The 18,366-nt window shown below is 51.4% G+C and overlaps 1 protein-coding gene across 2 annotated transcripts in view; it reads left to right on the plus strand.

The window, feature by feature from the left end:
- Positions 1–2,678: 2,678 nt before the first annotated feature.
- COL6A2 (collagen type VI alpha 2 chain) overlaps positions 2,679–18,366 on the plus strand; it is a 48,132-nt gene continuing 32,444 nt past the window's right edge. For both annotated transcript variants that reach the window (XM_027857421.1, XM_027857422.1), the window contains exons 1-3: positions 2,679–2,922; positions 12,252–12,401; positions 17,672–18,264. In XM_027857421.1, coding sequence (XP_027713222.1) covers positions 12,284–12,401; positions 17,672–18,264 — 711 coding nt within the window. In that variant the 5' untranslated portion in view covers positions 2,679–2,922; positions 12,252–12,283. The remainder of the gene's footprint in view (positions 2,923–12,251; positions 12,402–17,671; positions 18,265–18,366) is intronic.

Here is an 18,366-nt window from a genome sequence, read left to right on the forward strand (position 1 = left end):
CAACGTGTCATGCATAGCATGAAGACCTTGGGTTCTCCAAAGCTAGGCTACTAGAGCCAAAGCTCTGGACAGTCCTGAAAAGTTCAAAAAACTCTGATGATTTCCCTTTTGTCCTGTTTCTTCTTTCACAACATGACTAATGTGGAAATATGTTTACGTGATTGCACATGTATAAACCTATATCAGATTGCTTGACATCTTGGGGAGGGGGGAGGAGAGGGAGGGAGGAAGAATTTGGAACTCAAAATCTTATTAAAAATGGATGTTGAAAACTATCTTTACATGTAATTGGAAAAAATAAAATACTATCTACAAAAAACCTGGAACTTTGATGATTTGGCCCCACCGTAGACAGGGGATCTCCCATACAAGAAGGGACCTGGCTAATTTTGGAGAGATTCACTGCTAAGCAGGCCACCAGATCATTGGATTTCCAGTCACCAGAGCCCTCCAAGACCATCAACCGAAGGGAGACTGATGTGCTTCCCTTCTCTCTGAACTCAGAGTCGGGAAAAATCTAGGTTCAAATCTTGCCTCTGACAACAGCCACTACTACTACTAATAATAATAATAATAGCAGCATTTAAATAGCACTTCAGGCTTTGCAAAATGCTGTACAGGTCTTACCTCATTTTATCTCATTTGCTGTATGATGAGGGACAGATCAATCAACCTCTCTAAGCCTCCATTTTCTCATCTGTAAAATGGAGACAATGATACCTCTAGTCCATGGCAGGACTAGCCACGTTACTCAAATCACAGGACTGCAATTTTAGAACTGGAGGAGACCCCAGAGGCCATCTACTCCAACCCCCTCATTTTACAGTGGTGGCACCTGGGGCCCAAATATGGTGAAGTGACTTGCCCAGGGTCACACAGCTAGCAAGTGTCTGAGGCGGGATTGGAACCTAGGTCTTGCTGTTACCTAGCCCGGTGCTCTCTCCACTGTGCCACCCTGCCTCTACTCCTCTGATGCCACAGCTGGTCTTCCTTCCACGAGCCATGCATCCGCGCGCACAAGAGCAAACACACACGCACACACACACACACGCACGCACACACTCTTGAATTAGTAAAGTATGCACCAGTTGTGTGGCTTCTTGATTTCAGTGATGCAGATCAGCACCCCCTTGGAGCCTCTGTGTGTGGCCAATCCTTAGGTAAAGAACCTTTCCAAACAGGGCTCAGCGGAGTCATTGGATGGGCTATGGGGCCCAAATTCGAAGCCTTCCCAGCTCAGTAGGGCCTGCAAGACTTCATGCAACATTGGCAGAGGCTTCAAGAACCCAGGGTCATCTTCAAAATGGGAGAAGGTGTTGAAGGAGAATTTCAGAGGAGACATTTAAAAAAAGCCCTACTTTTCATTATGCCCCCACTGCTTACTGTGCCCTAGACAAGGGTTCATCTTGCCTACCCCTAGTCCTGGCCCTGGCAAATGTATTGAACTGTCACACCCTTTCTAGCTGTACTTGGGCTATTGGGGATATTCCAAAAATCCAGCCAACTATGCAAACTACTCATCTCATCTCCCCAGGAACCAAAGCTATGGAACAGGGAACAGTCACAAGACTGGGTTTCACTATTCCAGGAAAGAGAGGCAGGCTGCCCAGCCAGCAGCCAAAGGAGACTTGGGGGGAAGAGATTTCTAAAAAGAAGCAATGGGCCAGTCTTGTATTGGGCATCAAAGAGTGCCATCCAGCGAGCGGGGTCCATGAACCACTCCTGGGACAGCAGTGAAAGCAGCCATGACAAAGAAAGTCAGTTCGGTGAAGGCTCCCATTCCAACTGTGACCCTGAACAAGCCACTGGCCATCTCTGAGCCTCAGATTTCTCCTTGGGAACATTAAGGCCACCACATACCTCACTGAGTTGCTGTGAGCCCCAGGCCTTGTAAAACGTAAGGGGCCACAAGAGTGGAAGCTATTATCATACAACACCTTCCATTCCCAGCCCAAGTTCTGGCTAGCCAAGATTTTTCAAAGGGCCTCGCTGCCCACTGGGCTTTCAAATGAAATCCAAAACGACCTCTGTGTTTTCTGCTGCATTATGGGGAAAGTGAAAGCTGAGAGAAAGAAGTAGAGGAGGGAACAGAGACAGAGAGACAGACAGACAGTGACAGGCAAGAGAGATTCTGCAGGAAATCTGCTTTCACACTGGGTCACTGGCCCAGGAGAAAGGAGGCAGGCCAAGGGTGGCAGCAGCCCAGGCATCTAGAGGGAGTTCAGGTCTGTGGATGGCCAGCCTGTCCAGGCCCCTGACGAAGAATGGAGACAACCGAAGGAGAAAGGGAAAGAAATAGGAAGCACAAAGTTAACAGTTGAGGCAGGGTCCAGGACAAAGGCATTTCAGTGTGTGAGAAGGGGCCCCTTTGAAGGGAAAAAAAAAGTCTCTCTTTCCTCTGCTTTTTTTAAAAAATTGCTTTAGAAGATCTAACCGAGATTTTCCAGCTGAACCCCACCCTTCCTTAGCCTCCCTTCTGGAGAAAGCAATGTACCCCTCCCCCGCCCCAGGAGCAGGGGGACGGGGCAGCTTGGCCCCCTGCCCCAGGGCCGCCCAGCAGCATCGGTGGATCTACAGTGACACCCAGCGGCCCTTGTGGGCCAAGGCCGCCCCAGACCCCAAAGAGGTGACACCCATGGGGGAAGGAGAGGAGGAGAATTATAAAGTAGGCAGGGACTTACTCGGGGGCCAGACAGCCAAGGCTAGCTCTCGCTGGGCAAGGCAGAAGCCACTCCCAACAGATTTTCTCTCCTCTTAAAAAAAGTCCATTTGGATTGTGCGAACTCGGAGGAAACGGATCCCAACTTTTTCTGGAGAAGATGCTCAGACCCTGCTGAGAGTCCCAGAGCTCCAGAAACTTTCTTCTCCTCTGCCTGCCTGGGTGTCCCCCTCCCCAGGACCCTTTGATGACCAGCTTCTCAGGTACGAGGCCCCGGGTCTTACACAAACAACTTTCTGCGAGGGTTTCTCCAGGCTGAGCCCCAGAAGCAGAACAAGGAGCCATTTTCTTTTTTAAAAGAGGGTGATGGGGTGGAGGGGTAGAGGAGAGAGGGAGGGCTGACTTGGAGAGCGTTTGTGGCTCTAACACATGCCCTGGGCGCTCCGGGAGGCAAATGTTGACCCAGGAGGCTGGGCCAGCCTCCAGCTCTCCTGCCAGCCGGCTCCCTGGATCAATTTCAGCAGGACCCCCGCCTTGCGCCCCTTGGATCAGTTTCATGCTCCTGGGGCTGCCCCAGAGCTTCAGAAAGACAAGCCGGGGCTGTGGAGATAAAACCTGTGGGAATGGGGAGGGAAGAGAACAGAACAGGGAAAGGGGAGAGAGGGCAGGCCTTCTGAGGCTGGGCTGAGCGCAGCTCCCTGACCCGCCCGCGGAGACTTTTCTGCTGCCAGCGGGGACGATCCAGGCTGCCTAGAGTAGGGCAGAGCTTGAGGGGCTTCCGACTCACTCCCCCGCCCCCAGCCGAAGCAGCAGGGACAGTGAGGGACCCCTCTCTCTGCTCATAGGCATCCAGTCCAGTCGTCTCATTTTAGAGAGGGGCAAGCTGAGGTCCGATTGCCCCCTCCAGGCAATTAGACGCCTCATTACGCCCTGTCTTCTCCTCTACTAGGCTCTGCCCCGCACCTTAACACTATTACAGCCCCGCAGGAGGCCCTCTGGGTGATGGTGTCCTGGGTGGGGACCCTCTCCCCGGCTGTGGCCAGTGGTGGTGACAAGCTCTGAGCCTTTGGGGGCTGGCCACAGGGCTAGGCGCTGAGTGATTGCTTGCTGGTTGGAGAACTCATCAGTTGGAGGGTTATTCTTTTTTTTAATAACTGAAATAAAATCCAGTCAGTGGCTTTTTCCCTGGAGTTGATGCTTTCCTGACAAAACTGGAGCATGGGAACTCCTAGTGTGGATAACTCGTCCTCACTTAGATTGGGAAGATCTGAGGCTGAGTGGTGCCTCTGACGCTAGATGGGCAAGTTTCATAACCTCAGTTTCCTCATCTGTAAAATGGGTTCAGGAATGTCTGTCATGCCCACTTCAAATGACTGTTGTAAAGTTCAAATGAGGTAACACAGGGAAAGTGTTTTTGCAAACCTTAAAGCACAACGGAAATGTGATTATGATGATCAGAGGCTATCGGTGAGGGTCTCCACATTTCTGGCTTCCTTCTCGGGGTAGGGGCCAGTCAGCTGGGGGGCAGGGGAAGGGGGAAGAGCTTCTTTGCCTTGAATTGTTGGGAGCGGACATTGGTGCCCACAGAGACTTGTCTGCCTGGTCAATGGTGCTTCTGCATAAGGGAGGCAGGATGCCAGATTTCAAGGTAGGATAGACCTTGGAGACTCCAGACCAGAAGAGGAAGATGAGGCCCAGAGAGAAGGTGCCTTAGGGCCCAAGGTGGTCCAGACAGTAGATGACTCAGCTGAGCCAGGGTTTGAACCTAGCTCCTCCCATTCCACATACATTATGGCCTTTTCACTGCTCCCAAGGCTGCCCAGGATACTGTTCTCAGGACTATGTGAACCCCCAGGTAGCTTTCATCTCTCAGCAGGGAGCACCCAAAGGACCCAGGAAGTGGGAAGTGGGAAGTGAGCCCCCTTCCTCTTCTCCCTGGTTTTGTCCTTTTTCTCCTGCTCTCAGGACATTTGTGCTCAGGGAGACACCTGGGAGCTTTCGTGGAGCTCTGAGGCGCCAGGTTGGGGGGGGGGGGGGGGGGGCGCTCATCTCAGGCACCAAAAAACGAGCAAGGGGGAATGAGGAAAGACAGGAGCCGAACTGGATGTGCTGAGCAATCCATCACTCAGCCAACATTCACTAAGCACCTACTATGTGCTGGACCTCAGGGCCCCAGTTAGAGCTGAAAGGCCACCTCGTCCAACCCTTTCTAGGGAGGAGGAGACTGAGGCCTAGAGGGAAGAGCTGACTTCAAAAGGTGATACAATTAGTGAATGGCTTAGGCAGGATTCAAACTCAGGTTCTTGGACTCCGAAGCCAACACTCAGTCGTGCTCCTTCTTTGCCGAGACAGAAGGGGTGCATGCACATACAAGTGTGAGCTTAGTCAGCGGACAGAGTGCTGGACATCGAGTCAGAAAAACCTCGGTATAAATGTGGTCTCTGATGTACTCTCATTCACTGTGTGACCCAGAGGAAGTCACTCTCTGCGGGTCTCTGAGCCTCCATTTAGAGGCAGAGGAGAGAGCACCAGACCAGAGTCAAAGGTCCTGGTCAAAGGTCAAGGCTCCACAGCCTTGCAAGTATTCCTCTTCTCTGGGTCTGTTTCCTCATTTGTAAAGTGAGAAGGTCAGGCAGGTGGCCTTGGAGGTTCTTTCCAGTCTTTAGCCCTAGAAACCTACTAAGTGTGCATGCTCCTGTGCATGTGTGTGTGTGAGAGAGAGAGTGTATGATAATATGTGAGAGTGTATGAGCGTGGGAGTGTGTGAGAGTGTGCATATTTGTGAGTGGGTATGAGTGTGTATACGTGTAAATGTGTTGTGCGACAGTATGAGTGATTGTGTAAGTATGGGTGTGTTGTGAAAGAATTGTAAGTGTATGAGTGTGTGAATGTGTATGTATGAATGTGTTGTGTGACAGTCTAAGTGTATTGTGTGAGTGTGAGAGAATTGTGAATGTATGTGAAAATGTGTGTGTTGTGTGGCAGTATGAGTACATTGTGTGAGTGTGTGTGAGTATGTATATGAGTGTGTAGGAGTATTATGAAAGTGTGAGTGTGCATGTGTGTGAGAGAGGATGTGTGAGGGTGAGTGTATATGAGAGTGTGTGAGATTGTGTGGTAGAGTGTATATATATGGTAAGGGTGTGTGAGTACGTATGTGTTGTGAGTGTGTGTGTGTGTGTGTGTGTGTGTCCATGTGCATAATGAGCAGTTCAGTGCCTGATCTGTTTGACCCTCAGACCCTTTTGATGGGCCTTCTAAAGAACTTGATACCCACTTGGTGGCCATCCACACAGATGGAACCCACAGGCCTCTCTCCAAGAATTCTAGCAACTTTGCTGCCTTGAGTGAAATGCAAATATGCTCAAAGTCTAGGCCTTACGCACTTTGAAAAGTGCCCATGGACTTTGTTGAAAGTGCTGTGACTGGGACCGGGGGGCCCAAGGGATGGGGAGGGGCTCCCTGCTCCCGGGCTGAGCTGGTATTCCAGCCCAAAGGCTCTCAGCAGCATGAGCAATGGGGGCTTGGGGAGAGCTAGGCTACCCCATCAGCGTGGGATGGGCTGAACGCCCCAACTCTGGCAAAGAGAAAGGACACAGGAGACCTTAGCTAAGAGCAGTGGAAGGATTCAAACTTGGGACACTGAGGCAGGAGAGTCCTCGGACATTTAAGTTGGGGAGGGAGAGGGGATCAGGTCCAGACATGAGGCTGTGCAGACTCAGAGAGAGACCTTCACAGCTTCGATGGGAGGTGGCTGATGATGAATAAAGCGCACATGAGCACACGCATACATCCGTGTGTGCACACACTCATATGAAGCTCGTCTGCTCCCGTGAGCAGCCTCTCAGTTTGGCAGCACTCCTGGAAGGGGCTCTGAGTGCAAGCACTAGTAATGCTGTGTCCACCTGGGGCCAGTCTGGCCTCCGGGGTTGAGCTGCTCCCCTGTAGCAGGGCTGGGGGCATCCCTGTGCTCTTTAGCTGGAGGCGGCGGCCAGAACTTGGCCAATGCTTCCACGTGCCTGAATCGCCTTCCCACCTGCCGGGGCGGGGCGGGGGGGGGGGGAACCGAGGATGAGAAAGGCAGAAACTCCGTCACCTTGCTGGTGAGGCAGGGTTTGGATGTCTCACCTGGACAACCGCTAGCCGAATGCTGTGAGGAAGGGTCCCCACGGGGAAGGGACCAGTCAGGACATTGCTCCTGGGAGGGGCTTTGGGAAAGCCATCCAGCACTTCCTCGCTGGCTGCCCATCAATTAGCCAATCAACAAGCCTGCCTTAAGTAAGAGGAGGGAGGAGGGGGTCTTTCAGAAGCAGACCCTTCCCGCCGCCTTCCAGGGGATGCTTTGAAGTGGTCTTGGAACTAAACTGGCGCTGCCAGCTGTGGCTGAAGGGAAGATGCAGAGAGTTGGGGGTTCTCTTCAAGGCTTCGCTCCCAGAAGGCCTTTCCTGATCCCCCTAGAGGCTGGTGCCCACCTTCTTCCACTCTCCAGACTATTTGCATTTACTTTGCAAGGCTGTATCCCCACCCCCTAAGGAGAACACTGTCTGCTCCGGAAGGCGGAGACTTTATCTTTGTTCGTATCTCCACGGTGGCCGGCCCATAATAGATAGCTTAAGAATGTGAATTGGATCGAGTTGGATTGGAGTTTCCAGGTTTTCTGCTAGTCTAGCCCCTACCTGAACAAAGAAAAAGAAAATGCCCCTGCTATATCCCCAATTTCTTCTCATCAACTCTGTCATCCAGACGCTACTTAAGATTTCCAGCGATGAGAAGCTCGCTTGAGGCAGCCCATCCCATTTCTGGACAGATTTCAGAGTTAGGAAGCTTTTAGATTCTTATCACATCAGAGATAGAAAAGCCATTACAGAACATCTGGCACCACCTCTTTAAGTCCAAAGATAATACATGTGCTAGGGTCCAAGACAGAGGAGTCTCAGGATGTGAGAAGCTAAGGGCCTGATAAGGAACTGGGACATAGGTGTCCTGACCTCCAGTCCACAGCTCTTTCCGGTACCTCCCACTCTCTTGTATAGAGCTGACACTTGGTGCATTTCTTCTGGTCTACTCCCTGAGGCCAAGCAGAGCACAGTGTGTAAGTTGGAAAAGGTCAGATAAAGATGGAGCCCCAGGACAAAGCTGGGCAGCTAGCCACCACCAAGCAGTAAATGAACAAACCCAACCACCAGAGGGAGTGGCAGGATGGAAGAAAGCCTGGACAGGAGGCAATTGGAAGGGAGAGGGGAAAGAGTCAGAGAAACCACCCTGGAGGCCAACGCAGGCAGCCAGGCCTGACAGGAGGAGGGGCCTGAGCTAGCTGGTAGCTGTAGGAATGGGGAGGAAGCAGCACTTGGTGGCCTGGGACTCTCTCTTGGCTTTCTCCTTCACACCTATGGCTTCACCAACCGCCTCTGTGCTGGTGACTTCCAAGTCTTCAGTCCAGCCATCTTCTCTTCTGAGCTCCTGCTGCCACCCAAGGTACATCCTAAATGTGCCCCATCATTATTTTCTCCCCATTCTGCCCTCCCATAATCTGTCTGCAGCTCTACCCTTCACCCCCGACTCTTCCATCTGTAATTTTTGCCCCATCCCCCTCCCTCACTTTATTTAGCCAATCAGTAATCAGCTACTTGGGATTCCATTTCTGAAACCTCTCCCAGATCTGCCCCCTCCTCTCTGCCCCTGCTGCACCTCCCAGCTGCCCAACTCCTCTCCACCCGCCTGGCTTCTTATAACAGCTTCTTCTGCTCTTCTCACCTCCTCCAATTACCCCTTCATACTACTACCAGAAGGACCTTTTTTTTTCTCCTCCCAACTCTCTTTCTCTCTCAGCTAACTAACAAGAAAATTGAGGACATTCTTTTGCTTTTGCTTTGGGGGCTGACCTCCTCTGATCATCTCCTTTACCAGTTCCTGGGCTCTCCCTTCCTCTTTACCTTATCCTGCAGTTCCCGTGGGGACACATATTGGTGATGGAACCCACAGTCCCCAACAAATCTCAAATATATGGGGCAAAGTCTCATATTCTCTGACTAGTTATGGCTACGACTGATTATAATCTGAAACCAAGTGACTGATTGGAATAGATGGCTATAAAAAAAAACTAAACTAAACTAAACACAATTTAGCTTACTCCATTCCATTCCTGCACCATCACCAAGTATGGGCAGGATGACTTTTCTTACACACAGCTCTGACGTCTCACTCCTAGCCAAAATCCACAATGACTCCCTAGCACCCACTGAATTCAATCCAAGTTCCTCTGCTTGGCATTGAAGGCCCTCCACCATCTGAAGCCACCCTATCCTTCTCAGCTGTCAGAAATACTGTCCAGACAAAATGCACGCCTTGTCCCTACTTTTCTGCCAATACGCACTGAAGTCTCCTGCCTCCATGCCTTGTGCCTGAAATATCTTCCCTCCTTCTCTTTGCAGGGCCTATTGAGGGCCCACCCATTCTTTAAAAGAATAAGGACAGAGACTGATATTTCACTGGTGTAAGGAACTCCCAGATAAATAAAGTTCCTCTGCCAATGAAGGTTAGCACCAGCTATGCAGCCACAGGCTGAGGACTTGCCTGAGAGCTTCCAGAGTCCAAGGCCAGCTCTCTGCCCAGGCTACACTGTCTTTTAGCCTACCTCAAACAGAGCCTCCTTCTCTGCACCATATCTGTAAGGCACATCACAATGACTCGGGTGCTGGGGAGCTGTCTGTGCAGGCATCTCACTCTCCTGTGAGACTGGGAGCTCCTTGAGGCCAGTAAGAAGGGTCACGCATGGTGAACCAAGGAGGGTTCAGGCTTAGTCAATTGAAAAGTATTGATTAAGCACCTGTTATGTGCCAGGCACTGTGCTGGGCACTGGAGGTACAAGTACAAAGAATGAAATGATCCCTTCTCATGAGGAGTTCACATTCTTACGGGAGAGACAAGAATATATGAAAATTTATACAGCATAAATACAAGCTGAGTAAATACATACAGAGTGATTGAATCCAAGGTTGTTGGGGGAGGGGTGGTGGGCAGGCGATGCCCAGCAATGGAGGAGACAGGGAAGGGCTTCCTGCAGAAGACAGTCCCTGAGCTTCGCCTTAAAGGAAGAGAGGGTTCTGTGAGGCTGAGGCCGAGGTGAGGAGGGAGTGCACTCCTGACAGGGGGGATGACCAATGCCAAGGCATGAAATTAGAGACAGCGTTGTGTGAGAAGAAGCCAAGAGCACTGGCTGGATAATGGGAGGCAGGAGGAGTGATGGCCAGGGAGGCTGGGGAAATTGATAGGGACCGTCAGGGCAGCTAGGTGACGCAGTTGATAGATCACTGGCCCTGAAGTCAGGAGGACCTGAGTTCAAATACGGCCTCAGACCAAACACTTGACACTTACTATCTGTGTGACCCTGGCCAAGTCACTTAACCCCAATTGCCTAAAAAAGAAAAGAGAGATTGTTGGGGGCCAGCTTGAGAAGGGCTTTGAAACTTAAAAAAAGAAAGAGTTTATATTTGACTCTAGAGTCAACAGAAAGCCACTAGTACAGACTGGACTCCCATGGTCAGATCTGTGCCTGAGGAAGGGTAGAAGCAGCAGGTAGGATGGAAGAGGGTGAGGACAGCCTGGAGGCAGGTACACCTGTGAGGTGGTGGGGGGAAGGAGGAGAAGGACTTATGAAGGTGGAGAGTGGTGGGAGGGTGAGTGGAGAAAAGGGCTCAGAGGGGAGCGATGTCTTGCAGGTAGACCCAGCAGCAGCCAGGGTCAGAGGGTCAGGGAAGAGTCTGGGAAATCACTGAGATTAATGCGCCTCCAGGGGACTGAAAGGAAGATGCTGCCTGTTGTGGAAATGGGGATGTTGGGGAGAGGGGAGGGCCTTGAGGAAAAGAGGCGTGCGGTCTGGGATCTTCTGCATTCAAGGGGGCTAAGAGTACGCCAGTTTGGAACATCTAGTGGACGGACACCTGGGCGGGGGATAGTTTTGATTTACACACCTGGGAGGATCTGCATAAAAATGAGAGCTAAACCCAGGGGAATGAATGAGGTCACAGAGGGACGAGACCCTGAGACAAAGACAGAGAGACAGAGACAGAGAGACAGAGAGAGGACAGAGGGAGAAGAGGAGAGGGCCCACAGCAGAACTGTGTGGAACACCTGCATTTAGGAGGTAGGTGGGTGTAAATCAGAGGTGCCCCTGTAGCACCCCCAAGATTGGCCTGAACCAGATCAAGACATAACTGGGAAGTATTTAACAAAATAAACAAAGATACAATAAAACACAGGTAATATTTACATGTGGTGTAATGGGTAAATGTGCAGCCCCCAGGGATCCTCGTCTATGATTTCATGGGCCCCGTTCTGTTTGAGTTCGGCCCCCTGCTGTGGAGGACGGGGGGGGGGGGGTAGCAAAGAAGGCTGAGAAGGCCTGACCAGACAAAAGAGCAAGGGTAGGAAAACTCAAGGAGGAGAGAGGACCCGAGAGGAGAGGGGGGCCCCCACCCACCAGGGTCATATCCAAGGCTACCGAGAGTCCACAGCCAGGGACTGGGAAAGGACCATCCCAGGTGGCATTTAAGAGATCGCTGGCACCTTGGGAGACAGCCCTTGTGGTGGGTTGGAATCCTTCACGTGCTGTGTGCTGGCTGACGGAGAGCAGAATGTCAAATTCAGACACCAGCTCTGTCCTCAAGGACCAGAAATGACCAGGGAGGCAGTGAGAAAAGATGGCCTCTAAGACCCCTTCCAGCTCTCCATCCATGACTCTCACTTTACAAAGGAGGAAACTGAGGCTTGAGATGGGAAGTGATTTGCACAATGTCAGGTAGCTGGTAAAGGACAGAGCCGTGGTTTGGAGCCAGTTTTCCTGAGTCCCCTAGGCTGCCTCCTAGTGAAGACAACCTGGAGGAAGTCTGTGGATTCAAATTCTGCCCTTCCCATTTCCTAGCTGTGTGAACTTGGGCAAGTCACTTCCCCTAAATGGGCCTTGAGGTATGGGGAAGCCTTTCGATTCTGACGTAAGGATATCCATAAGCAAAGGTGCGGAGGTGGGACTGAGTGAGGCTGACAGGGGTATGCAAGTTTTCAACAGGGTGTGTCCACTTTTGGCCTTGAGAGGACTTTAAAGGAGATCCTAGGGATGGCAAAGGTGCTCAAGCATCCCTGTGCCTGAGCAAAGTCACAGAGACAAAAGTTATGCATTTGGGGCGTCTCCTGTCTTCACTTCCCCAGCCCCTGAGCTGCAAGGCCAGACTGAGCTGCCCCTGGCAGGCCTGGGGCAGTGTGGGCCAGGACTAGGTGCTCCTGGAGCCCCTTCTGTGCAAGCTGTGAGGACATTTCCCCCTCCCCCCTGCTCCCTCTTGTTCCCCCTCCCCCTCTCCCTCCTTCTCTTTTCCTCCTCCTCCCTTGACCTTTGCCAACCTGACCAGGTCTGCTGATGGACTTCCTCCCCATCTGCCTGGCTACTCCCAGGTGGAAGATCCCGTGGTCAGAGTGACTGTGGTGGGACTCTGAGAAAGAGAAGTGAACCAAGCACCCATAAAGGGCCCAGACCAATCCTCTCAGGAATGAATGGAAATCATGGCCACCCTGACCTTTCTTTCTTTTTCTTTTTTCTCAGGAGGAAAATCCCCTTGAATTGGAGCCTCAAAGATGTTCCAAAAGTTGTTCCCCACGCTCCTGGTCTGGGGCCTCTTGGGCTCCCTTCATGCTCAACCACAAACAGCAATCTTTGAAGGCAGCACCATGGACAGAGCCAACAACTGCCCAGGTACCAGCGGGAACAAGGGTCCCTGACCCCAGCCCCTTTCTGGCTGGCCACTGTCCCCTCTGGTCTCCTGCTCATTCTCCCCACTCCTAGCTGAAACCAGACACAACAAGCAACCAAGCTGGAAAGGACCTTAGGGCCTCATCTTAAAGATGAGTAAACATGAGGTGACTTGCCCAAGGTCCCACAGCTAGTGAGTGGCAGAGCCAGAATTCGAATTCATGTTTTCTGGTGCTAAGCCCAAGGCTCTTTCTAGCAGTTGTAGGGGTACTAACTGGTTCTACCTGGCAATCCTCCAGCAGGCGGGGACCAGGGACACAAGGGACAATGCCTCCACAGTCCTGAGTGAGGTTGTTTTCTGACTCTCGCTCCTCTCTTCTCCTACTCTCCTTCACTATCATATCCTCCAGCTTCTCTTCCTCCTCCCCTCCCTCCTCCTCCTTCTCCTCCTCCTCATCCTTCTTCCTGCCATTGATATTATCATTGTCATGAATGTAGATTCTGGAACATCAGGAGTCTGAGGATTTTCTATCTAGAGCCAGAAGGAACCTTAGATGTGTTCCAGCCCAAACCCATAATTTCTCACACGAAGAAAATGAAACTCATCTGGGCTCCAGTGGCTAAGCCGAGGTCACATGGGCAGTAAGTAGAACAGCCAGGATTCCAGTGCGGTCCTGGGCATCTAAGGTCAGGGCTCTTTCCGTGGCTGCATGCTGCCCCATGAGAGAAGGACCATGAAGTGCTTTGGCCAAGGATGTCAATGAAAGCATTTGACTTTATAGCAAACATATCAAACGTTAAGCCCAGGCACTCCAAGACCCTGAAACCTGCAACCAAAGAGAAAACCCCCTGTCAGTCAGGCATCAGAAAACCGGTTCCCTCTGAAGCAAACTGAGCAAACTGTAATGATCACAACACTAGATCTGAGCAGTCCACAACCATATTTTCCATCATTGCTTTTGCCGGCTTCCTTTGTACTGCCTTCACGGTGGTCACCCAATATTAAGGGATACAGTGGTTTGGTTTGAATACCAGAGATAGAAGGGGTGTCGGAGGACGTGTAGCTCAGTCCGCTTGGCCAAGGATCTCCACTCTGCCACACCCAACAAGTGGCCATGCCACCTTTGCTCAAAGACCTCCAGCGCCAGGGATCCCCATCAAGGTGTGATATCTCCACATCTCCATCCTTTGTAAGGTAGTACCAGCTATCTCCATAGGGGCCCACTTGCCTATTCTCATACTGACACCCACAAGGGCAGGTGGCCAGGCTTCCCGTGACAAGATGTGTCTTGTTGCCTTTCGGGCTTAATGGGACCAACTCTGCCGGTTCTTTGGAGATCTCCAGGAGGAGGCCTCTTCCATGGAGCTTCCTTCCATCCCTCCCTAATATCTTCAGACTTCATCTATGGCAGGAATGTCAACATGTGCATAGCTTCGGTGCCCCAGCCACGTTTCTAAGTCATCGGCCGTCGGACAAAGTTCACACATTCATTGGAACAACACTTCAGTTGATGGGGGCTCACAGACGGTCCCAGTGCCGTGCCACGGTTAGCGCCCCGATCTTCCGTCAGCCTGCCACGGCAGCCACAAGAACCGAGGATGCTGACCGGGCCTGAGGTCACTTGGTCTTTCTCTATTTCCTGTTTGTGTGAAGAGCTTCTCTGCGTTTAGCGTTTAGCGAGGCCAAGCTCAGACAATGGACGCGGTCCATCCCGGGACCTGACAAGAGGCATGTCTGGCTTGGCAGGACCTTCTGGATCCTGCCCTTCGTGGGGCATCCAGAAAACCCAAGCAGGGTCCGAGGACTCTGTGGCATGAACACCTTCTTTAAGAAGATACTTGGAAGGTGGAAAGGACCCAGAAGCCGACCCAGCCAGTAAGCATTCGGTCTCCTTGCCGAGCAGGGTCCATGGCAGCCAAGGGCAGCGCTGCCTCGGGGCCACAAATGCACTGAGCAGGAAGATGATAATTAGTAACGGCTAACATCTATAGAGCACCTACTATGCACCAGGCACTGCGCTAGGCACTTTACAACTATTACTTCATTTGATCCTTATAACAACCCCGGGAGGGAGGGGCTGTTGTTATCCCTATTTTATAGATAAGGAAACTGAGGCAAACAGATATTAAGTGACCTGCCCAGGGTCGCGTGGCTAGTCTAAGTGTCTGAGGTCAAATTTGAACCAGGTCTTCCTGATTCCGGGCCCAGGGCTTTATACCCACTGCGCCACCTAGCTGCTAGGAAGACAGAAGTACTGTGCATGTATGCAAGCGGACATGGTGGTGATCCATACAGAGAGACTCAGAACTGGGCAAACGGCCACACCCAAAGCCGTCCTTTATGATGATGCAGACAACCCTTTGTGCCCCCATTTGGGGTTTTCTTGGCAGAGATACTGGAGTCGTTGGCCATTTCCTTCTCCAGAACATTTGACAGATGAGGAAACTAAGGCTAGTAGGGTGAAGTGACTTGTCTAGGGTCACATAGGTAATAATTGTCTAAGGCTAGATTTGAACACAGGAAGAGTCTTCCTGACTCCAGGCCCAGTGCTCTGGGCACTGCGGCGCCCCCTAGCTGCCCCTTCAGGCCCAGCGCTCTGGGCACCATGGCGCCACCCTTGTACAATCCCACCCATTGCCGCATAGTCAGTGTACGCACTTACACCCCGGAGATCAGCAAGCGCTGCAAATCAGGGCTCGAGTCGCTGTTTGGTTAACTGCCCGAACTAAGGAAAGAGTCAGAATGTTGATGACAAAAGCTAAAAGGTGCTTTTTTAAACTTTTTTGGAGAGCCAGTTGTTAAACATTTTACCAGCACACCCCTGGGTGGATGTCTCCAGGAAATGCTCCAGGGAGCTGTCCTTAGTCCTGGGTCATCCGTGCGCTTCTCGGTGACTTAAAGAAGGGTGGAGAGCCTGCTGCCGGGCTCGCGGCCACATGGGGCCCTCTAGGTCCTCAAGTGTGGCCCTTGGACTGAGTCCAGATCCTTCTTTTGAGACCCTGAGAGTCTCCGGCGAGGACATAGATGGGCGCTGCTCAGACTTGCGGCTGGTGGGGAGGCTGACCTGATGGAAGAGGGATGGTGGGGCCGGGCTCCAAGAAGAGATGAGCTCCAGCTGCAGCCTGGGTCAGATCTGGGGACATGAAGCAATGGGGATCAACGGGGCATCTGGCGCAGCAACGTCATGTCCGAGAAGCCAATCACCTGGAAAAGATCCTGGGATTTGAGCAGTGGCCAGGTGCGCAACCGTGCCAACCAGGAACGCCAACGCCACCCCGGGAAGCCTCCAGATAGGGCTGGTGCCTGTGGTCCCACGGGGCTCTGCCCTGGAGCATCGAGCCCAGAGAAAGGTGAAGCGATCAGTCATAAGCACTTATGAAGCACCCACTGTATGAAGGCTCCCAATAGATGTGAAAGAATTGGAGCTCTGAATTTGGAACTTTGCCCAAAGGCCTATAAAAATGCGCATACCCTTTGATCCAGCAATAAATACCACCTTCTAGTGCTGTATCCCAAAGAGATCATAAAAATGGGGAAAGGACCCACATGTACAAAAATATTCATAGCAGCTCTTTCTGTGGCAGCCAAGAATTGGAAATTGAGGGGATGCCCATCAATTGGGGAATGGCCGAGCAAGTTGTAGTATATGAATGTGATGGAATACTACTGTGCTGTAAGAAATGATGAGCAGGCTGACTTCAGAAAAACCTGGAAAGACTCATATGGTCTGATGCTGAGTGAAGTGAGCAGAACCAGAAGAACGTTGTACATAGTAACAGCCACGTTGCGTGACGACTAATATTGATAGACTTAACCCTTCTCAGCAATACAAGGATCTAAGACATCTCCAGAGGCCTCATGATGGAAAATGCTATCCACACCCAAAGAAAGAACTATGGAAGCCAGACTGTTATTTTTTTTCTCTTCTGTTGAATTTTGTTTCCTCTTTCTGATGGTTCCTCCTATTGGTTTTACTTTCTACTTACAATATCACTAATGTGAAAATATGTTTAATATGAATGTAAACGTATAGCCTATATCAGATTATATGCCATCTTGGGGAGGGTGGTGGGGAGGAAGGGGGAGAAAAATTTTAAACTCAAAAGCCTGTGGAAGTGATTATTGATAAATCAAACTAAATTAATAATAATAAAAAAAAGAATTGGAGCTCTGTAATACAGAGATGTGCAGTCTTCCAACACTTGAAGGGTTAGGGTTTTCATGTTTATCAATTGATTGACATGAGGTATCGGTCAACCAGCATTTATTAAGCACCTACTATGTGCCAGTCACTGTGCTGAGTGCAAGGGATACAGAGAAGAGAGGTCAAGGTAGGATGTGTAGATCTGAAAAATATTTGCATAGAGATAATAATTAGTCCTGCATGTATGTATACATATGTGTGTCTGTGTAGATACACTATGAGGCAGGAAATGTACACACACATATGGATATATGCATATAATGTATGCACACATACATATGCATGTTCATATAAATATGTGTATGTCACTTAGTATCTCTGTGGCCCTGGGCCAGCTTTCCCTGGGCCTCAGTTTCCTCAAATGTCAAGTGAAGGACTGAAGCTCGATGGCTTCTTCAGTCCCTTCAGCTCTATGTCCACAGCCCTCATCCCCTCTCACCTGGACTCCTGCTACAGTCTCCTGACTTGTCTCTCGACTTCATGTCTCCCCTAATCGATCCTAGGACGTGCCCTCAAGAAAGAACTGTAGCCAATGTTCACATACAGAATGATGCTGTCAGGCAGTGCATTCATCAGAGCCCTTCTGAGTGTAGAACAGTGAATGGAGCGCTTGTCCTGGGGTCAGGAAGACCTGGGCTCCCATCCGGCCTCTGACACCAGCTGTGGGGTGCTGGACAAATCCCTGAACTTTGCTGAACCTCAATGACCCATCTTCAAAATGGGGAAAATAAGACCCGTGGCCGCCACCTCACAGGGTTGCTCAGAGGCTCCTCCCTCCATCTAGAGTTGGAAGGGACCCCAGAGGCCCCCTAGCCCCTGTTTTACAGATGGGGAAGCTGAGGCCCACAGGCGTGTGGACTAAGTGACCTGCCCAGTGAGGGCCAAGGTGAGCTTCAGGCCTGGGTCCTTGGAGGCCAAGCCAAGGCTCTGTGCACTGTACCACACTGAGTCCACTCATCCTTTGATTGGCCACGTAGGTAAAGGCCTGTAGGATGGGACAAAGAAATGGCATCTCTAAGCTTTTGAGGGTGGTGCTGATGATGGCCACAACCTTCTGTCCCCACACAGAGAAAACGGACTGCCCCATCAACGTGTACTTTGTCCTGGACACCTCAGAGAGCGTGACCATGCAGTCACCCATCGACAGCCTGCTGAGCCAAACGCAGCAATTCCTTCTCCAGTTCACCAGCCAGCTGAAGAACCAGCAATACCGTGACCAGGTGGCCATCAGCTGGCACTACGGAGGCCTGCACTTCTCTGACGAGGTGGAAATCTTCAGCCCCCTGGGCAGCGATGAAGCCACCTTCAAATCCAGGCTCCAGAAAATCAGGTCCTTCCGCCGAGGCACCTTCACAGACTGCGCCATCTCCAACATGACCCAGGAGATCGCGAGAAATCCCAGCAAGGGCATTAACTTTGCCATCGTAATCACCGATGGGCACGTGACCGGGAGCCCATGCGGCGGCATCAAGATGCAGGCTGAGCGAGCCCGGGACATGGGGATCAAGCTCTTCTCGGTGGCCCTCAACCAAAACAAGAATGATCAAGGGCTTCGGGAAATCGCCAACCTCCCCCACGAGCTCTACCGGAACAATTACCTCACCATCAGAGAGGACTCATCTATTGACCAGGAGACCATTGACAGAATCATCAAGGTCATGGTAAGGAGATGGATCTGGGAGGGGTGGACAGCTCTGGAGATCTGGCGGGTCCCAAGCTGGGCGACCACGCTCCCAGCATCCTCAGGAGGGTAGGTGCAGGTG

This window comes from Vombatus ursinus, unplaced genomic scaffold (genome assembly GCF_900497805.2).
Source record: "Vombatus ursinus unplaced genomic scaffold, bare-nosed wombat genome assembly UNPS02012147.1, whole genome shotgun sequence".
In the NCBI taxonomy this organism is placed as follows: domain Eukaryota; kingdom Metazoa; phylum Chordata; class Mammalia; order Diprotodontia; family Vombatidae; genus Vombatus; species Vombatus ursinus.